The sequence below is a fragment of the Carcharodon carcharias genome, chromosome 2 (genome assembly GCF_017639515.1).
Source record: "Carcharodon carcharias isolate sCarCar2 chromosome 2, sCarCar2.pri, whole genome shotgun sequence".
Lineage (NCBI taxonomy): Eukaryota > Metazoa > Chordata > Chondrichthyes > Lamniformes > Lamnidae > Carcharodon > Carcharodon carcharias.
The window spans coordinates 129,519,116-129,537,510 of NC_054468.1; the positions used below are offsets into that span (position 1 = coordinate 129,519,116).

The following is an 18,395-nucleotide window of genomic DNA, read 5'->3' on the forward strand; positions in this document are numbered from 1 at the left end:
AAACTACCTGTTTGACATAGGAGGTAGATATCTGTTTATTCGCCAATTAGTGTTCAATTAATCTGAAGGTCTCAAAAAAAAAAAATAACCCTGTGGTCTTAAGTGGGAGGATTATATAGCAGGTTACCGGATATAACAATACGGTCCTTACAAAATAGCCATTAGATCAGCTAGCTTTACAAAATGAACATATTATGCTTTGTAATATCCCACTATGCTTTACTGGAACTACACACACAGTTCAAGGATTTTTGTCCAAACCTCAACTGAACCTCCAATAACAAGGCACTGAGCACCGAGGGTGGTTCCACTAGGATATTTTCAGAGCTGGACTAAGAAATTTTCAGGGTCACATTGAGTTGAGATATTTTCGGGCAGTCCAAGTCACAGATATAGCCAGGCCAGAATTAGGTTAGATTTTTGACAGGTCAAGTGAGGTCCTGTCATGCCTGTATAGAAAGATATTTTTGGGCTGATGAGGATGACTTGTTTAGTTTTTTTAAATCACTTGCCAATGACTTTCGATATTCTATTAATGAATAAAAAGGCACCCTATTATTTCATTAAACTCCTTAATGACTAGAATGAAGTAGGTTGGCCGGCTATTGAAAGATATGAAGGGACAAAAACAGCCACAGGAAACAAACAAGCCATACTGGTGACATAGATGGAGGAGATTTCAAGGACAAGGATAGCATTTTCCCACATCCTAGGACTGGACAAAATTCATAAGACTATGCGAGACTTGCATAGAAGGGGAAATAAGAGAAAGAGCTTGCATTTATATAGCATCATTCACATCCTACAGACCCTAGGAAGTACAGAGGATCAGGGGGACCTTGGTGTACATGTCCATAGATTCCCTGAAGGCAGCAGCACAGGTAGATAAGGTGGTTAAGAAGGCATATGGTATACTTGCCTTTATTAGCCGAGGCACAGAACCTAAGAGCAGGAAGATTATGTTGGAGCTGTATAAAACGCTAGTACAGCCACAGCTGGAGTACTGTGTGCAGTTCTGGTTGCCACACTATAGGAAGAATATGATTGCACTGGAAAGTGTGCAGAGGAGATTCACAAGGATGTTGCCTGAGCTGGAGCATTTCAGCTCTGAAGAGAGACTGGATCAGCTAGGGTTGTTTTCCTTAGGGGGAACCTGATAGACGTATATTAAATTATGAGGGACACAGATGGGGTAGATAGGAAGAAACTTTTCCCCTTAGCTGAGGTGTCAATAACCAGGGGGCATAGATTTAAGGTAAGGGGCAGGAGGTTTCCAGGGGATTTGAGGATTTTTTTTTCACCCAGAGGGTGGTTAGAATCTGGAACACACTGCCTAAGGGGGTGGTAGAGGCAGGGACCCTCACAACATTTAAGTAGTATTTAGAAGAATACTTGAAACACCATAGCATACAGGGCTACGGGCCAAGAACTGGAAAATGGGATCAGAATAGATAGGTGCTTATTGTGTCCGTACCGGCCATTGGGCTGAAGGGCCTGTTTCTGTGCTGTATAACTATGAATCCGAAATGTTTTACAGTTAATTAATTATTTGAAAGCGCAGGTAAAAGTAACAGCCGATTGGCGCACAGCAAGGACCCACAAACAGCAATGATACAAATGACTAGTTAATCTATTTTTGGTGGTGCTGACGTAAGGACATATGTTGGCAAGGACACCAGGAAAACATTCTACTTTTCTTCAAAAAGTGTCATCAAACAAGCAGGCAGGACATTGATTTAACGTGTTGTTCAAAGAATGGCACCTTCCACAATGAGAGGTTTTTCTAATTTTCACACTACAGTTCCCAGACAATTCAACAAATTTCAGCCTATCCTCACTAACACCATATTCCACACATTTATTTCTTCCATTTCTTCACAAGACTTTTTACAACCAGCAACTTATACATCAAATACCACCTTCAAAACCAGCCCAATGTATGAAAAAAAACTACTTGTAGGAGCCCAGCCAAAGACTCTAAAAGACTCATGCATTAATGACAATAAAGAGAGTGACTGGCACGTAAGAAACTCATTGGCACATTTTTGCAACAAGTCTGTTGGCTACAGTAGCTTTGAATGTTTGTGAATCAGTGCTCTCACACATCTGTGTGGTACTGCTGCCTGAAATCTTGCAAAGAAGCCATGACTGGGATAGCTGTAATGCCAACTCCAAGCTTAACAGGTTACATGTGAAAGTCAGTATCTGGTAGTCTGATCATCTTTTTCTATACGTTAGCTGTTAAAGATTATTTCCTTGGAGGTAGATTTCCCCGAGTTTAGGTGTTTTGACAATATTTTTCAGTGTTGAAGAGGAACTGAAATGGGAGCCCAATAGGCAGCCTTTCTCCTCACTTTATCTTGTGCATTAGAGTTCCAATTCCAGCCTCCTGCACATCTCCAATTTTTATGACTCCACTATTGGCAGCCATGGTTTCAGCTGTCTAGGTCCTAATCACTGGAATTTCCTCCTTAAGTGTTCCTGCCCCTCTCTCTTCTGAGAAACTCTTTTAAAACTTACCTCTTCAAACAGATTTTTGGTTCTTAGCCCTAATATCCCTCTCAGTGGATGGCTCAGTGTCAAATATTGTTTGATAATACTCCTGTGAAGCACCTTGGGACACTTACTGCACTAAAGGTGCTATATAGATGCAAGGTGTTTATGGGTTATTATTATGGGTGTTTTGTACCTGTGATACTTCCTCTGCAAGCAAAAACAAAAATAGCAGGTTGCTTCTCATGCTAGATTTTAACAATTCTGGTCTACTGCTTCCTAGTTTAATGAAAGTTTGGACATATTTTGAGGCTTCTGCGAGTTAACAGGAAATACTGGAAACAGTTTAATGATCAGTACACAAGGAGCAGTTTGTTCAAAATTTAAAGAGCAGTGGCAACACAAAACCCAATAACTTGGAAATATTAACTTAGAGCAAAAATACAACACTTTTGCAAGAGCCCATCTCAAGTGGTGCACACATTTGTAACTGATGCAGGTGGAAAGAAGATCATGGGCTAGAAAATTTGAATCAAATATGTAAGATTAATGAGACAGTACTCATGCAGAGTGTACAGGCAGAGTGTAGAGGTACATAACATATCTTTCTGAAACAATGAGCTAAATAGAACATAAAGCACTGTGCCAAGAGCTATGAACTTCCAGAACAAACAACAGTGCAGGGAATGCAAACTTAGAATCATTTAAAATGCAAATAAGTATATTCCTAATACAAAATGGATTTGTTTTGGTTACAATCTAGGCCAAGAACAGGGTGGGCTGGGCAGGAACGAGTAGGATGTTCAGTAACTGCAATATGAATGGTATAGTCCCTGAAAACATCTCCAACTCCCACAACATTTTTTCACATTACTTTGCCATTGAGGCTAATTTTAAGTAGTTACCCAATATATGAGTCACATACCTTGCCTTCATCCATGGGGTTGTCACTGATGTGGACAATTAGCCCTGGGTGAGTTTTTGATGATCTGCAATTAAAACATTAATTTAGCTATAAAAGAAAGCGGAAAAGAACATGGTTGCGCAAAGCTATCAAACAGTATAAAAATGGCTATTAGATTACAACATGCACAAACAGCAACATTTACGACGACTATGTCATTCAGCTAGTTTCTCAGGCTGAAAGAAGCCCAATTAATAATTTATTCAGCTGCCATTACTTTTCTGAATTAAACTAAATCATATGGCATACGTTAAACATCTTTATCCTACTCGTCCCATAATTGCAGATTTGACTATTTTTGATATGAACATCACCATAACTACAGGACACCAAATCTTCAGCCCAATCTGAAAGCCTTTAATGCCAATGAGAATACAATTAAGTTTTAAGTTTTTGATTTTAAAAAAAATATTCAACTAACCTAATGAAAGATTATAAAGAATCAGCGACAAAATAAGAGCAGACAGTGGGCCAACTAATCAGCCATCCAATCAACAGAATGGACAACAGGCAGGTCAGCCAGGCAGCATTCAAATCAGCTAAGTGATTGGCGCCAATCGCACTTGTAATTGTAGAGAATCTGCATTTACATAGCACTTTAAAAACAGAAGTACCTGGTGATATTTTTCTGACAACTAAAAGGAAAAGGGACAGTGAGGAAGAAGTTAGGAGGGGTAACCAACAGCTTGGTTGAAGAGGTCCACATGAAGTAGACCAATAAAAGCTAGTAAGGGAGTACGGATGTTTCAAGGGGGAATTCTAAAGCTTCAATCCAAGATGATTTGGGCAAAAGGAAGGAGGAGGAATGCTCAAGAGACTGGAGTCAGAGTAAGACTAAGGTGAGAGTAACAGATGGGAAGGGGAGTATTTTAGCTTGGGAGAAAGCTACAAAGCTAAGGATATGAATGGCACTCACTCACTCTCTTACAGCGTCAACAGGACTGAAAAGATGGCCTCAGCCTTCCTGAAATGCACTTGCAAAATGCTTTGTAATTTGATCAGAACAAAGAAAATAAGAAATGTGTCTAAAACTCAGAGCTGCCAATTAAAACATCAATTTTAAAGGGCACATTGGATGTATGTATTTGAAGTGGTAGGCTTGATCATCCCTATCCCTCACCATCTTGGAAACACACTAACCAGTTTCAAACACTTTGGATAAGCTAGGAGGCATTCCTTCACCCAAGAGCAATGATATGGTAAAGATTTGTGTCTGAAAGCTTCCTGCACCACACCACAAACATTTTGCCCAATGAGTATTTGCCAAACTGCATTGTTCCTTTAATTGCAGCTTGCTTTAATCTTGTATATACACAAGAAAGAAAAGTTAACTGACAAAAATAATTTGTTGTGGCAAATTTGCATTAAGGCATCCATATGGAGGCCAAAGAATTAACCAAATCTTCTGAAAAAAGTTATCTTGAATGTGAAAATAAGCACAAATTATTCATTGCACAGTATTAATAGGATGTTTCCAAGAGATACATTATCGACCATGCACGACAAGAATGAAGTACTCACAGCTCAATGGCTTTATTCCACATAATAACGTAGCCTGAGAGTGTGAAAGACTCCACGTTGACAATATGCACATTGCCTCTTTCCGTGCCAACATACAACCATTTACTCTGGAAGGGCAGATGGCAAAATGTTATCCTGTAGAGAAGAAAAAATGTTGAATGAAAATATTATCCACATATTGTATACATAAGTTTAATGAAAGAATATTCACTTAAAACAAGTCAAATATTTGTAAATAAAAATATGAATTTATTGATTGGGGATGGTAATATGTTGGTTGTGGTACTGGACTACCAACTCACAGGTTGAAAGTTCATAGTCCATCACAGCCACTTGTGAAATTTAATTCAATAAATCGTAGTTTGAATGTTGTAAAAACCCAATAGGTTCACTCTCGTCCTTCAGACAAGTGAACTTGCTATCCCCTCCTAGTCTGGCCTAAATGTGGCTCTGTTCTCAGTGAATGATTAACTCGTTGGCTCTCTAAGCGGTCCAGCAAACCAATCAGTCATAGTAACCATTGCTATCTTCAAGAAAGCAGCCGGTTACCATTTCCTCATGCAAAACATCAAATCACAAATTCCATCAGGGCAATGTCAAATACCATTTTGATTAAAACTTATTGCAGGACTGAAACATCCAGGGCCACAATTCTAGCCACGAGAAATGTATATTCACCGATCATTTTACCCAGCATAATAGGTACCATGAAAGCATATCACTGCAGAATGTAGGACTTGGCCAATGAATGGCTGGAGCTGAATGGACATCATCAGCCTCAGTTCTGATGCAAGGTCACAGGCCTGAAGTGTTAACTCTATTTCACTCTCCAGACTACCAGACCTGCTGAGTGTTTCCAGCATTTTCAGTTTGTATTTCAGATTTCCAGCATCCGCACTATTTTGCTTTTACACCACTTATGTTCTTATATAGCCAAGTACATCTACAATATATAAACCACAAACTCTAAGTGCTGTTTGTCTTGATTTTGCAGGGCATGTAATGTAAGTGCTTCTTCCATTTCTGTGCCTCAAACATTTTAATTGCCACCTATATTTGCTGAATGGCCATTAGTTTAAGGGACATCCATAAAACGCAAGAGGATAGAAATGAAGTGAATGTAGCTTACTACCTGTAAAGGGGACTCCTTAATTGTCATGGAGCTGATCTATGCCAAGTTTACATGTTTGCAGTCAATTGTCTCCTGTCTCTTCAACACAGACCAACATTCAAAACACCATACACAAGATACTCTTACTCCAACTACGTGGCTGACGTATAATTCCCATCAAGTAGCTGGCAGACAAAATTATGTTGCTCTGGTTAAACTAACCAACAGAATGCGCCTTTGTATAAGTTATCAAATTGCAGTAAACTTAGAACTATATTAGAACATATTTTGGGAAAGAAATCTTTTGTTAAGCTCAAATAAATGTATAATTGCAGAGTAGAACTATAAAACCCATTCTTGATGACTGAGTAGTCTTCTGTGGCAAGCAGAAGAAAGCACCTTGAAGAAAGTTTTGCTGGAACTTGAGGTGTAAGGGACATACAGGTTTGTGGGCTGTTTTATTCCAACAACAGAGGTAAATTGGACTGGTTGGAAAGGATCAGTACGTCTGATTAATTTAATCGCAATTCCCTTGTACTCTCAATGCTACAGTACCCACCAGATGATACCCCCAGCTCTTAAGTATGTGACCCTTTCAACACCTGCATTATATCAGGTGAAGAAAAGTGAACTTTGAAAATGCTGTCTAATGTGTTACAAAAAGAGCTGAGCAATGAAGGCTGCTGTTCATCAGATATTCCAGTGGAATCTGCAGAGTACTTCACTTATTATGCTCAGAAAAATCAAAGCTATTTGTCGAACTTCAGGAATCTGTCTAACAATACCTTTCGGCTGATCTTTTCCCCAATGCCACTATATTTTGGTGCAAAAGATTAACTGTTCCTTCTGCCACCAATGTTTTCTTGCCCACAACCACACTGGTCCTCAGTGCTCATGGGAACTCCCTGGCTACCTTGGCTCTTGAATCCTCACTGGTTATCCATGGCTAGCTTGACTCTTCAATGCTCAGTTCGGTTATCCACATCTACCCTTGACTGCTCCAAACTCAATTTTTGCTGTGGTGGGTTTTTTTATGCCATTCCTTAATAATCTTTTGGTTCAACTTTATTCTCCTGTTTCCAGATCTCAAATTTTACAACTGTTTGGTGATGTTCATTGTCGCACAAGTCATTTGACTTAAAAAAAAATGCTATGATGATCAGTGACATGCAAATATCAAGACAGTTCCACAGATCACTTCAAATTAATCGGCCACTTTATTTAGCCCACGAATTATTTTTCAAAATAAATAATTTCTAGACAGTTATCCTTTAACAACTTTGTATTACTACCATGCCACACTCAGTCCTTTATCACACTTGAGTTTCTGTCAATTTCCTATTGAGACAGTTGGGTAAGCTTGTGCTATACTATGCATTTGTATTTCAAAAACAGTATCAATGTATAGGCTTTAAAATATTTTTCCAGAATAAGATTCCTTTCCTTTGTTGCAATTCTTGTGATTCACCCAAGCATCAGTGGATAAGCCAATTTACATGACTGCAATATTCTTCATATAGAGGAAGGCACCTCAGGAAGAAAGCATGAGGGGACAACATGAAGGGTCTTTAAGAGGCTTTTGAAAGCAGGAAGGGAAATGATAAGATGGGAGGGCTGAGAGCGGAAGGTCCGGAGGGTGGAAACATTGTGGTAGCTAGCCTAAAGCAGAATGAGGAATGATAGGTATATCAATGTCTCAGAGCAGCGGATAAACAATGGACACAGGGCTAAAGGGGATTGCAAAAGTTAAAAAAATAAAGAAAAGCAGAATACTGTGAAGCTGAACTAAAAACAGCAAATGCCATAAATACTCAGGTCAGGCAACATCTGTGGAGAGAGCTAGAGAGTAAATGTTTCAGAATTTGATGAAAGGTCATTGACCTGAAATGTTTTCGCTCTCCACAGATGCTGTCTGACCTGAGTATTTACAGAATTTTCAGTTTTTACAAGAAAGAACATGCTCCTTTCTCAAGCTTAGCATGTTTCAAAGTATTTTGAAACCAGTTAATTACTTCTGAAATGTAGTCACAGTTGTAAAGCAGCAGCCAATTGGCACATGGCCAGGTCACACAAACAACAGTGAAATAAATGAGGGATAAATGGTGACCATAATACCGGGAGACCTGCCTGCTCTTCTCCAAATATTGTCATAGAATCTTTTATGCCCACCTGAGAGGATAAATGTGGCCTTGCTTAACATCTCATCTGAAAAATGACACATCTGACAGTGCAGCACTCCTCTCTGGAAAGGAACTTGAACCCCTTAACTTCTGAATCTGAGGCAAGAATAACAGCACTAAGCCAAAGCAGGTCATCAACCTGAAATGTGAATGCTTTCTCTCTCTACAGATGCTGCCTGACCTGCTGAGTATTTCCAGCATTTTCTGCTTTGATTTCAGATTCCAGCATTCACAGTATTTTGCTTTTGAATGAAACATTCAGTATGAGTCAGAATGCAGCAAAGGTTTGCTGGATGACTTGCATTTTGTGAAGTGAGATGAAGTAATGGAAGAGAGTTTCAGGAGGGGCTGGGGCAGAGATGCACAATGCTTCTGGAATAAAAGGAAATGGCGTGGTAACAAAACAAATTTAGGGAAGCAAGTTGAATTCAGAAGTTGAGCAATAAGCCAAGATGAAGTTGGAAGCATTAGGTGGTTGAATCCAAAAACCATTAAGTTGGCTCTGTCAACATATAAATAGTTTTGAAGCATCCAAGTTGGACAGGTCACATCGATTTAATTTGAATTCCGGTGTTTTTTTTCCACATTTCAAAATGGTGACTATATGCACCAATACCAGGGCTTCATATTTATACTCTGCGTACAAACTGACCTCCCATTTTTTAAAACTTCAAAGCTCCACTTAAAACTCTACGATCTACAGTAGTGATACAGTGACAGCAGAGTAGGCTAAGGGAAAATGTAATATGGATGTTAAAAATTATGGTGCAGGATTTTGAGGGGTGCTAGGAGGGAATCGTGGTAGATTAGATTCCCATGACAATAAGTCTCCATTCAAAAGCCCACAAAGACTTTGTAGGGAACTACCAGCAAGGTAAAGGGCAAGCACCATTCCTTTACCACTGATCACAAAATCTGAGCACTATGTCAAAGCAATTTAGAAACGAGATAAAATGCTGGGATATGCTGTCAACTGCACTTAATTTTAATTTGTTTAATTTGAACTGATTAGTCACAAAAATAGCTTGTTGTATTTCGATAGTTTAATCCAAATTACTGGACCTCCAAGAGAGTCTAGAGCTTCAGATTACATTGGTCAGGCCACAACTGGACTATTACATTGTATTCAGCACACCACAAAAATTATATACATATATATCTGTACACTTCTCTCAAGTACATACATGCATGTTATAATTATCTTCTCCTTTATGATCCTTAAAACCTACCCCATGGCTAAGCTTTGAGTCATCTGCCCAAATATCTCATGCGGTTCAGTAACAATTTTTGTTTGACAATAGTCCTGTGAAGCACCTGGGGATATTTTATGACATAAATTTAAGTTGCTGTTGTTTTTAGACACTTACATACACGTGCACACATTCTTTAGAATAAAATAGTGACTGGTCAATCATGAGTCATGTGACATTCAAGGGGTCCAGGTCAGGGGCAGGAGATTGCCCAAATAGGGAGGAAGGGCACAACGAGCAGGGAGAGAAGGAACGGGAGAAAGGGGAGAGAAGGGAGGGGTGAAAGGACAGAGCCAGGGTCTTTATGCTTTTAATAAGTGAGATCCGACAAGATTGCAAAGTAGAATAGCCTTCCACTGCAGGGCTATTTTCTTAAAATAAAGTAAAATCTTTTTTTGATCAGAAATGGCTTTAGAATAGTCATTGATATGATCATTGATTTTAGAGTTTAAAAGAAACAGCAAATTAACACAGTACCTACTTGACAGTGGAATTCCAAATGGTTTTCTCCAACTTTAGTTACTGGACATAACAGACTTATGCACAAATGGCTGGAGGCTTCTTCAAGGCTCTTTCACACTCCTATTAGATCTTACATGGCCTCCAACATAGCCTTTCATTCTCCTTTATATATATTTCTCTCTCTTTAATTTCTCTCTCTTTAATATGTAAATTCCATTGTTCCATATGTCTTTGGAAGTGTACTTTCCCATAATATAAAAACTTTAATGTTACCAATATTGTCAGTAACCTTTGGGAAAAATAAACACACTCCTTAGCCTTGCTTATCTAAACAAACCAACATTCCTTTGAAATCCAAATGATCCCTTCACTTATCTAAAAATGCAAATTCCCTTCACACCTTGCATGTTAAGACAGCCATGTTTACTCATTAGCATTTCAAGTACATTTCTACACCTAGCTTCTTTTGATAATTTCTAGCTTGCAGTCTATCTGACTCCAAGTGTAATTAAATCACACAGGCAGAACCATTTACACACACACCCATTAAGCTACTTTACAACAAACCAGAAAAATATTATGAAAATTATTATACTTTCATAACAATGATCTGGTAAGCATATTTATATCATACAATTTGCAGTCACTTGAAATCAGATTTTCCTAAATGGTCTTACCAATCATAAAGTCTAGAATGTCTAATGCAGGAACATGCCCTTAGGCACTTCACAAAGGGCTCACTGAGATGAAACGGATGCCATGTTGTTTCCTAAAACCACTGTGGTAGAGAGGGGACTGCAAGCCAAAGCATGCCCTGACTACAATGGACATAGAAACAGAAAGACCGTGATGGAGAAATTGGGTGCTGATTCCATTCTACATACCATGGAATTTGTCTGGAAACTTGCACACAAAGAATAAAAGTCACTTAAATAAGCATTATAAAGCTATCAAAATAATAGCTCAATTAACCAATCATTTTAGAAACTGTATTATTTTACTCCACGTAACTCAGTGGGTAGCACTTTCACCTAAGTCAAAAAGTCATGAATTCAAGCCTTGTTCCAGAGATTTGGATATATAATGTAGGTTGACAGTCCCAGTGCAGTACTGAGAGAATGTGGCACTATTAGAGGTGCTGTCTTTCAGATAAAACATTAATCCAAGTGTGTCTGTTCTGCTAGATATAAAAGTTACCATGGCACCACGCTTTTTTTTTTAAAAAGCAGGGGCCTCTGTGTCCTGCTTAACATTCATCCCTCCATCAAACCCATCAAGGTAAATGAACTGGTCATTCATCTCATTTGTTATGTGCAAGACCCTGCTGTTCACTACTTTACTTGGTAAACTCATAACTACATTCCAAAAGTAATCCATTAATTGCAAGGGCCTTGAGATACTGAGAATGTAACGGGGTTCACAGTCATTCGGGCTCCTTTTTGCTACTTTCACTTAAGCAGATAAATTACACACTGCTCTCAAGGTCCAGGCTGAAAACAGGTTAAGTAGTTACATCAGCTCAGGCAAGTAACAAAACGTCTAAGCATTATCTAAAAAGAGTTCTTATTGTGGGAATAATTGGCCCCCAAGCAACCCTGTAACCTAAGAGAGGCAGGCACTCTGATTTTCTGCTCAACAGATGTTAATTAATAGTTTCTACATAAAATAGTCACAAATAGGAACTGTAAGCGAAGCCTCCTTTATTGAAAGGCGTTAAAAAAATGCAGATATTTTCTGAAAAGAAGTCGAAAAGCCAGTACCACTAATTCCAATTAAACTGCATAATCACGAGACTGTAGCATCAGAGGGTGAACAGACACACGGTGCTCTTCAGTGTAATAGGAATATATTTATTGCACCTCAATCTGCTGATGCCCTTCCCATCTCTGTAGTCTTCTCCAACCCCCGAACCCTCTGGAATACTGGTACTCTAATTCTGGCTTCTTGAGCATACCCAATTTTAATGGCTCTGCCATTGGTGGTCGTGCCCTCAGCTGCCAAGGTCCCAAATTCTTGACCCCACCGCCCCCACGTCTAAACTGCTTCACATTCAAGACATTCCTCAAAACCCATTCCTTTGACCAAGCTTCTGCTCATGAGCCTGATATCTCCTTTTGTAGCTGTGTCAAATATTACTTTATAACACTCTCTTGGGATTTTTATTATATTTATATATTGCCTTTAAAGTAAGTTGCTGCTGTTGATTTTTGTGCTGATCATACCAATTCGTACAGCCATGGTACAACAATATAGACTGACAACACAAACTGTTCTGGGGAAACCAACAGGCTAAGCAATAATCATGTGTTTACAATTGGAAGCAGGTTATTTTGATGGCAGATTTGGAATCCATAAATCAACTACCAAATAGACAAAAATACTTTAGAGAAAGGTCAGAGGAGAGCAAAACAGAGAACACCATGTAACATGAGTCCAAGAAAATAAGGAGGAGTCTCCAAGTTGACAAAGTTTTCACTGAAAATTACACGAGACAAGACACAATCTACATTGCAGATGAAGGAAGGTTATCATAGAACCAGGGGGCAAGCAGTACCAACTCAGCAGATCGCAAGATATTCTTCCCATTGTAGAAGTCCCCAGGGAAAAGCAAAACACACATTTACTGTTTATCACCACCAAAAGCAGTTTAATGGCCTGCCCAGTATTCATCCCTTAACCGAAACCACCAAAACAAATTAACTGGTCAGTCATCTCATTGAGACTCTGCTGTGCACATTTCAAAAGTAACCCATTAATTGTAAGGGCTTTGATACACTGAGAATGGAAATAGATTCTATAGTAATCTAGGTTCCTTTTTCTTATGTTCACTTAAGTATGTTAAAAACCATAGAATGTCCAGGTTGAAAAACAGGTTAAGCAGCTCCATCAGTTCGGGCAAAGAAGAAAAAGCCTGAGCATTTTCAATCTTGAAAAAGTTCTTGTTGATAGTATAACAGGCCTTGCCCATGCAACCTGAGAGAAGTACTAACCCAATAAAATTGCCTAAAAAGTTCTCTTTGCCAATAAATTCTTTGATAATAAATATAAATCCAGATATAAAGTTCTCCAGGAGCAGGGGAATGACAGGGACTGTGTAAATACCAGCTGACAGCTGGTCAATAACTTTGAATATTCATATCATTAGGGGTCAGATGAACATGTCATGTTTCTCGAGTATCCAAGCAAACTGGGCCAAATCATAAAGCCTATTAAAAACAGTGGGTTTTAACGGTTGGCTAGCCTCTTCCAGTTCCATACTTAATTCCATTACACAAAACTGCTTATTGGACATGGGTGCAAAAGGCTGTGTAAACACGTTCTTGCATTTGCAATAACATGTCAAAAATAACAGAGCTTCAAATTAACACTGATCTGCTAAAAGAAAGTTTTAGCCTCCAGAGATAACTGACCGACATCTGCGCAGTGAATGACAGCAGTTCAATCAAGGGCACTCTCTTCCAAAGGCTTTATCTTCAGCATCATTCACAGTGAACAACCAAAAATACCAGCAATCAGTGCAACATGATCATCTGCTGTGAACAGTTCAGGATACCAGCAGTGAACACTGTTACACAGTGAACTGCCCATGGTACCAGTAATCCATGCAGCACTATGAACAGCCCAGCATACCAGCCATCCAAAGCACTAATTTAGCTGAATTTTTTGAGGTGGTCCACTAAGGTAGACAGGGGAGTGTCTATGAATGTTGTCCATATGTAATTCCAGAAGGCATCTGACAAGGGTCCACACAGATTCATAGGAGAAAAAAAAGAACACATTGGTAATAGAGGTAACCTTATGACAATTGATCAGGAAGCAAGAGACAGATTAGTAGTTTGGGACAAAGGGTGCTTTCCAGGGATCTGTGCCAAAACCTCAGCTTTTCTCTAGCTTCTGGGGGAGACAGGGATATAGTGGGAATTCCAATGGATTACTAATCCTGAGGCCCAGGCTCAAGTCTACCATGGCAGTTGGTGGAATTTAAATGCAATTAATAAATCTGGAATATAAAGCTAGTCTCAGGAATGGCGACCATGACAGCTACCATCGATTGTTGTAAAAACCTATCTAGTTCACAAAAATCCTTTAGAGAAGGAAATCTACCATCCTTACCTGGTCTGACCTACGTGTGACTCCAAATCCAGAGCAATGTGGTTGACTCTTAACTGTCCTCTGAAATGATGTAGCAAGCCATTCAGTTCAAGGGCAATTAGGGATGGACAAGAAATTCTGGCTGGCCTTGCCATTGATGCCCACATCCCATTAAAGAATAAAGAATAAAATAGTGACTTGGGTGTAGGAATGGCAAGTTGCATATTCAAGTTTGCCTGTGATACCAAATTATGAGGAAAAGTTATAAAGATGGGAGCAGAAAGTTACAAAGGGGGCAAAGGCAGATTTAATAAGTGGATAAAACAGTGGCTAATGGAGTGTGGAGCTGGGGGGATGTGCACGGTGGTGTGATATCATCCAATTTGAATCCAAAGTCGGTAAAATTTCTTAACACGACAGGATAGAAACTTTGGAGGAACAAAGTAATTTGGACTTCCAGATGTACAAATAATTAAAAACGAGCGCATGGGTACAAATAGTAATCAAAAAGGCTAATATTGGCTTTTATATCAAGGGAAGAAGCATATAGATAATTAGTTTATTGAAAAATCATAACAGCAATATGTGCCAAACTGTGATGACGATACAAATAAAACAAGTGATCATAATACATGGTTATAGTTCATTAAAATATAAATAGATATATAAAATAATAAAAGGATTGCATAATTATGAACGTTAGAAAAGTGAGGGAGGACGCTTCAGTTGTACAGTCTTGGTCAGGTCTCATCTGGAGTCAAGTGTTTAGTTTCGTGCACCATACCTCAGGAAGGATATATTGGCCTAGGAGGGTGCACAAGGTAGATTAAAGGCTTAAATTATGAAGTCAGGTTGCATAAACTTGGATAAAAGGAAAACGGATGCTAGAAATCAGAAATAAAAACAAAAATGCTGCAAATACTCAGCAGGTCTGGCAGCATCTGTGGAGAGAGAAACAGAGTTAATGTTGAGCCGAATATGACTCTTCTTTAGGACTGGCTGTTGTGAAGGTTGCACCATCTGAACAAATGTGACGGGAAATTGGGAGAATGGAATGGAGTGGAATGAACAAGACGCAGGGAGTGAGGAAGCATAGTCACGTAGCTGTGGAAGTCTGTGAACTTATAAATGAATATTAGTAGACTGCCTATCTTCAGAATTGGAGACAGAGAAGTTGAGGAAGGGAAGTGTCGGTGATGGACATACTGGCATAACTAGAAGAAAATATTCAGTAAGAGATCAAGTTCAGCCAGGCAGAGGAGTGTGTTTATGCACACATTTTTCTGGCATCTGTCGAACAACCCTTGTTCCGGTGTTACTCAGGCGGCCCCCCCACCCCTTCCCTCCCCCCTCCCCCTCCTTTTCCAGTACATTAATGGGTGTATCAGTGCAGTTTCCTGCTGTTGCACAGAACTGGAAAAATTAATCAACTTTGCTTCCAATTTGTGCCCTTCACTCACCTTTACATGGCCCATTTCTGACACTTCCCTTCCCTGACTTCTGTCTCCAATTCTGGGGTTAGACTGTCTATTAATATTCATTATAAACCCACCAACTCCCACAGCTACCTCAACGACACTTCCTCATACCCTGCCTCCTGTAAGGACTCCATTCCATTCTCCCAGTATCCCTGTTACATCTGTCCTAATGATACAACCTTCCACAACAGCTAGTTCTGAAGTGGCATATGCGACTCAAAATGTTAACTCAGTTTCTCTTCACATAGATACTTCCAGCCCTGTTGAGTATTTCCAGCACTTTGTTTTTATTGCATAAACTTGGGTTGTATTTCCTTGAGTTTAGATGGTTGAGGGATGATCAACTATGGAGCTTAAAATTGTAAATGGATTTGACGCAAACAGATAATAGAAAAGCTATCACCTCTGGTGGGGAAAGAACCAGTGGGTTGAACCTTAAAATTAACCATTTAGGAGTGAAATCAGGGAGCACTTTTTCACATAAGGTAGTGGAAAGATTGAATTCTGTTTTCCAAAAGGCTGTGGATGCTGGATCAATTGAAACTTTCAAGACTGAGATCAACAAACCTTTTCATTAATGGCTGGTAAAATGGAATTGAGGTATAGATCAGCCATGCAATGGTGAAATAGGCTTGAAGGGGTTGAATTGTCTATTCCTTTTCCTAAATTCCTGCGATCTTTATGTGCTCTATGCAACTGGCTCATCTCAGACTTTTTTTTTCACTGTTATCTCAAGGATTCCAAAGGCTCTCAACACTACCACTTCATCGGCAAGTGATCTTCTTCACCCATCTTTTTTTGTACATTATTTTACTCAAGATTCTTCAACTTTTAGATTGTAAACAATTAATAGGGACATAGGTATAAGCCATTCAGCCCCAAAGCTATTCCAATATTCAATTAGATCATGGCTGAACTGTGACCTAACTCCATGTACTCATCTTTGTCCCACATTCCTTAATGCCAGTGGATAAAAATGATCAATCACAAGATTTAAAATTTACAAATTGATCTAGTTCCAATTACCAGTTGCAGGAGAGAATTCCTAACTTCTACCACCCTTTCAAATTAGAAAACAGTAACACACCCTTAAAAGGCCTAATTATTAGATTATGCCCCCAATCCTGGAGTCACCAAACAGTGGTAACAGTTTCTGTACCGTAACCCCCTTAATGTCTTCAAAACTCGGATAAAATCACCACTTAATCATCTAAATTTTAGGGAATTCAACCTGAATTTGTGTAATCTTGCCTTGGAATGCAGCCTGTGGAGCTCAAGCATCATTCTGGTACACCTGCTCAGCACTCTTGGCAAGGTCAAAAAAATCTTGTAAGGTGTGGTGACCCCGGGACTGCTCACAGAACTCCAGAGTTGGGTTAACTAGGACCTTGGATAGTTGTAGCATATTTTCTACCCCCTTGTAACCCTTCTCAAGATATAAATGTCAGTATGCATTAGCCTTGATTATTTTCTGCACCTCTTCATTAAAATGGCTTGATGTGCCTGGACCACAACCCTTCTCCCCACCACCCCAAGTCTCTTTGGGCCTCCACTGTTTCTAGCTTTTCACCATTTAGGAAGTACTCTTTTCTATTCTTTTTAGGTCCAAAGTGGATAACCTCACATTTGCTTACACTAAAATGCATTTGCCAAAGTTTTTCCCATTCACTTAATCTATCAATATCTGTAATCTCATGCTTTCATCTGAATTACTTACAACACCACCTATCTTTGCACCATCGGCAAATTTGGATATGTGGCATTCTATCCCACCATCTAAGGTATTAATATACAGTGGATAGTTGAGGCCCCAACTCAGATCCTTGTGGAACACCACTAATCACACCATGCCAAATAGAGTACCTGCCCATTATCCCTAATCCGTCTCCAACTGCTCAGCCATTTCTGAATCAGGTCAAAAGTTTGCCTTCAATTCCACAGGCTTCAACTTTAGCTAAAAGACTCAAAGGACTTTAATCAAATGCCTTAGTCAAGTCCAGATAACATTTATAGACGCAGATGTTTACAGTACAGAGGGAGCCTATTCGCCCCATCGTGTGCGCGCCGGTCAGCAAAGATTTGACTACACTAATCCCATTTTCCAGCGCTTGGCCCATAGCCCTGAAGGCTATGGCAATGCAAGTGAATATCTAAATACTTCTTAAATGTTAAGAGTTTCTGACTCAACCATCCTACAGGTAGTGAGTTCCAGACTCCCACCACCCTCTGGGTGAAAAAATTACTCAACTCCCCTCTTAGCCTTCTACCTCTTACACCTTAAATCTCTGCGCCCTGTGTATTAACCCCTCCACGAATGGAAAAAATACCTTCCTACCCACCCGATTTTGTTCCTCAATCTTATACACCTCTATCAGGTCCCCTCTCAACCTTTGTTGCTGCAAGGAAAACAACCACAGCCTATCCAATCTTTCCTCATAGCTCAGACACTCCAGCCCAGGCAGCACCCTGATAAATCTCCTCTGTACCCTCTCCAGTGCAATCATATCCTTCCTATAATGTGGTGACCAGAACTGCACGCAGTACTCCAGTTGTGGTCTAACCAGCGTTTTATAAAGTTCCAGCATAACCTCCCTGCTCTTGTACTCTATGCCTCGGCTAATAAAGGCAAATATCCCATATGCTTTCTTAATCACCTTATCTACCTGCCCTGCTGCCTTCAGAGATCTATGGATATGCACGCCAATGTCCCTTTGATCTTTGGTACTTTCCAGAGTCCTACCATTCATAGTGTAATCCCTCCACAAATATGCTACAACTATCCAAGGTCCTAGTTAACCCACACTTTTCCACTTTACCTCATACTTTTCCACTTGCCACTGCTCT

At 39.5% G+C, this 18,395-nt stretch overlaps 1 protein-coding gene across 3 annotated transcripts in view; it reads right to left on the reverse strand.

Annotated features, from left to right (window-relative positions):
* The window catches only part of stxbp5a (syntaxin binding protein 5a (tomosyn)), a 196,983-nt gene that overhangs the window by 127,547 nt on the left and 51,041 nt on the right, over positions 1-18,395 (reverse strand). For all 3 annotated transcript variants that reach the window (XM_041211848.1, XM_041211840.1, XM_041211832.1), the window contains exons 5-6: positions 4,979-5,113; positions 3,419-3,482 (exon numbers count right to left, since the gene is read on the reverse strand). In XM_041211848.1, coding sequence (XP_041067782.1) covers positions 3,419-3,482; positions 4,979-5,113 — 199 coding nt within the window. The remainder of the gene's footprint in view (positions 1-3,418; positions 3,483-4,978; positions 5,114-18,395) is intronic.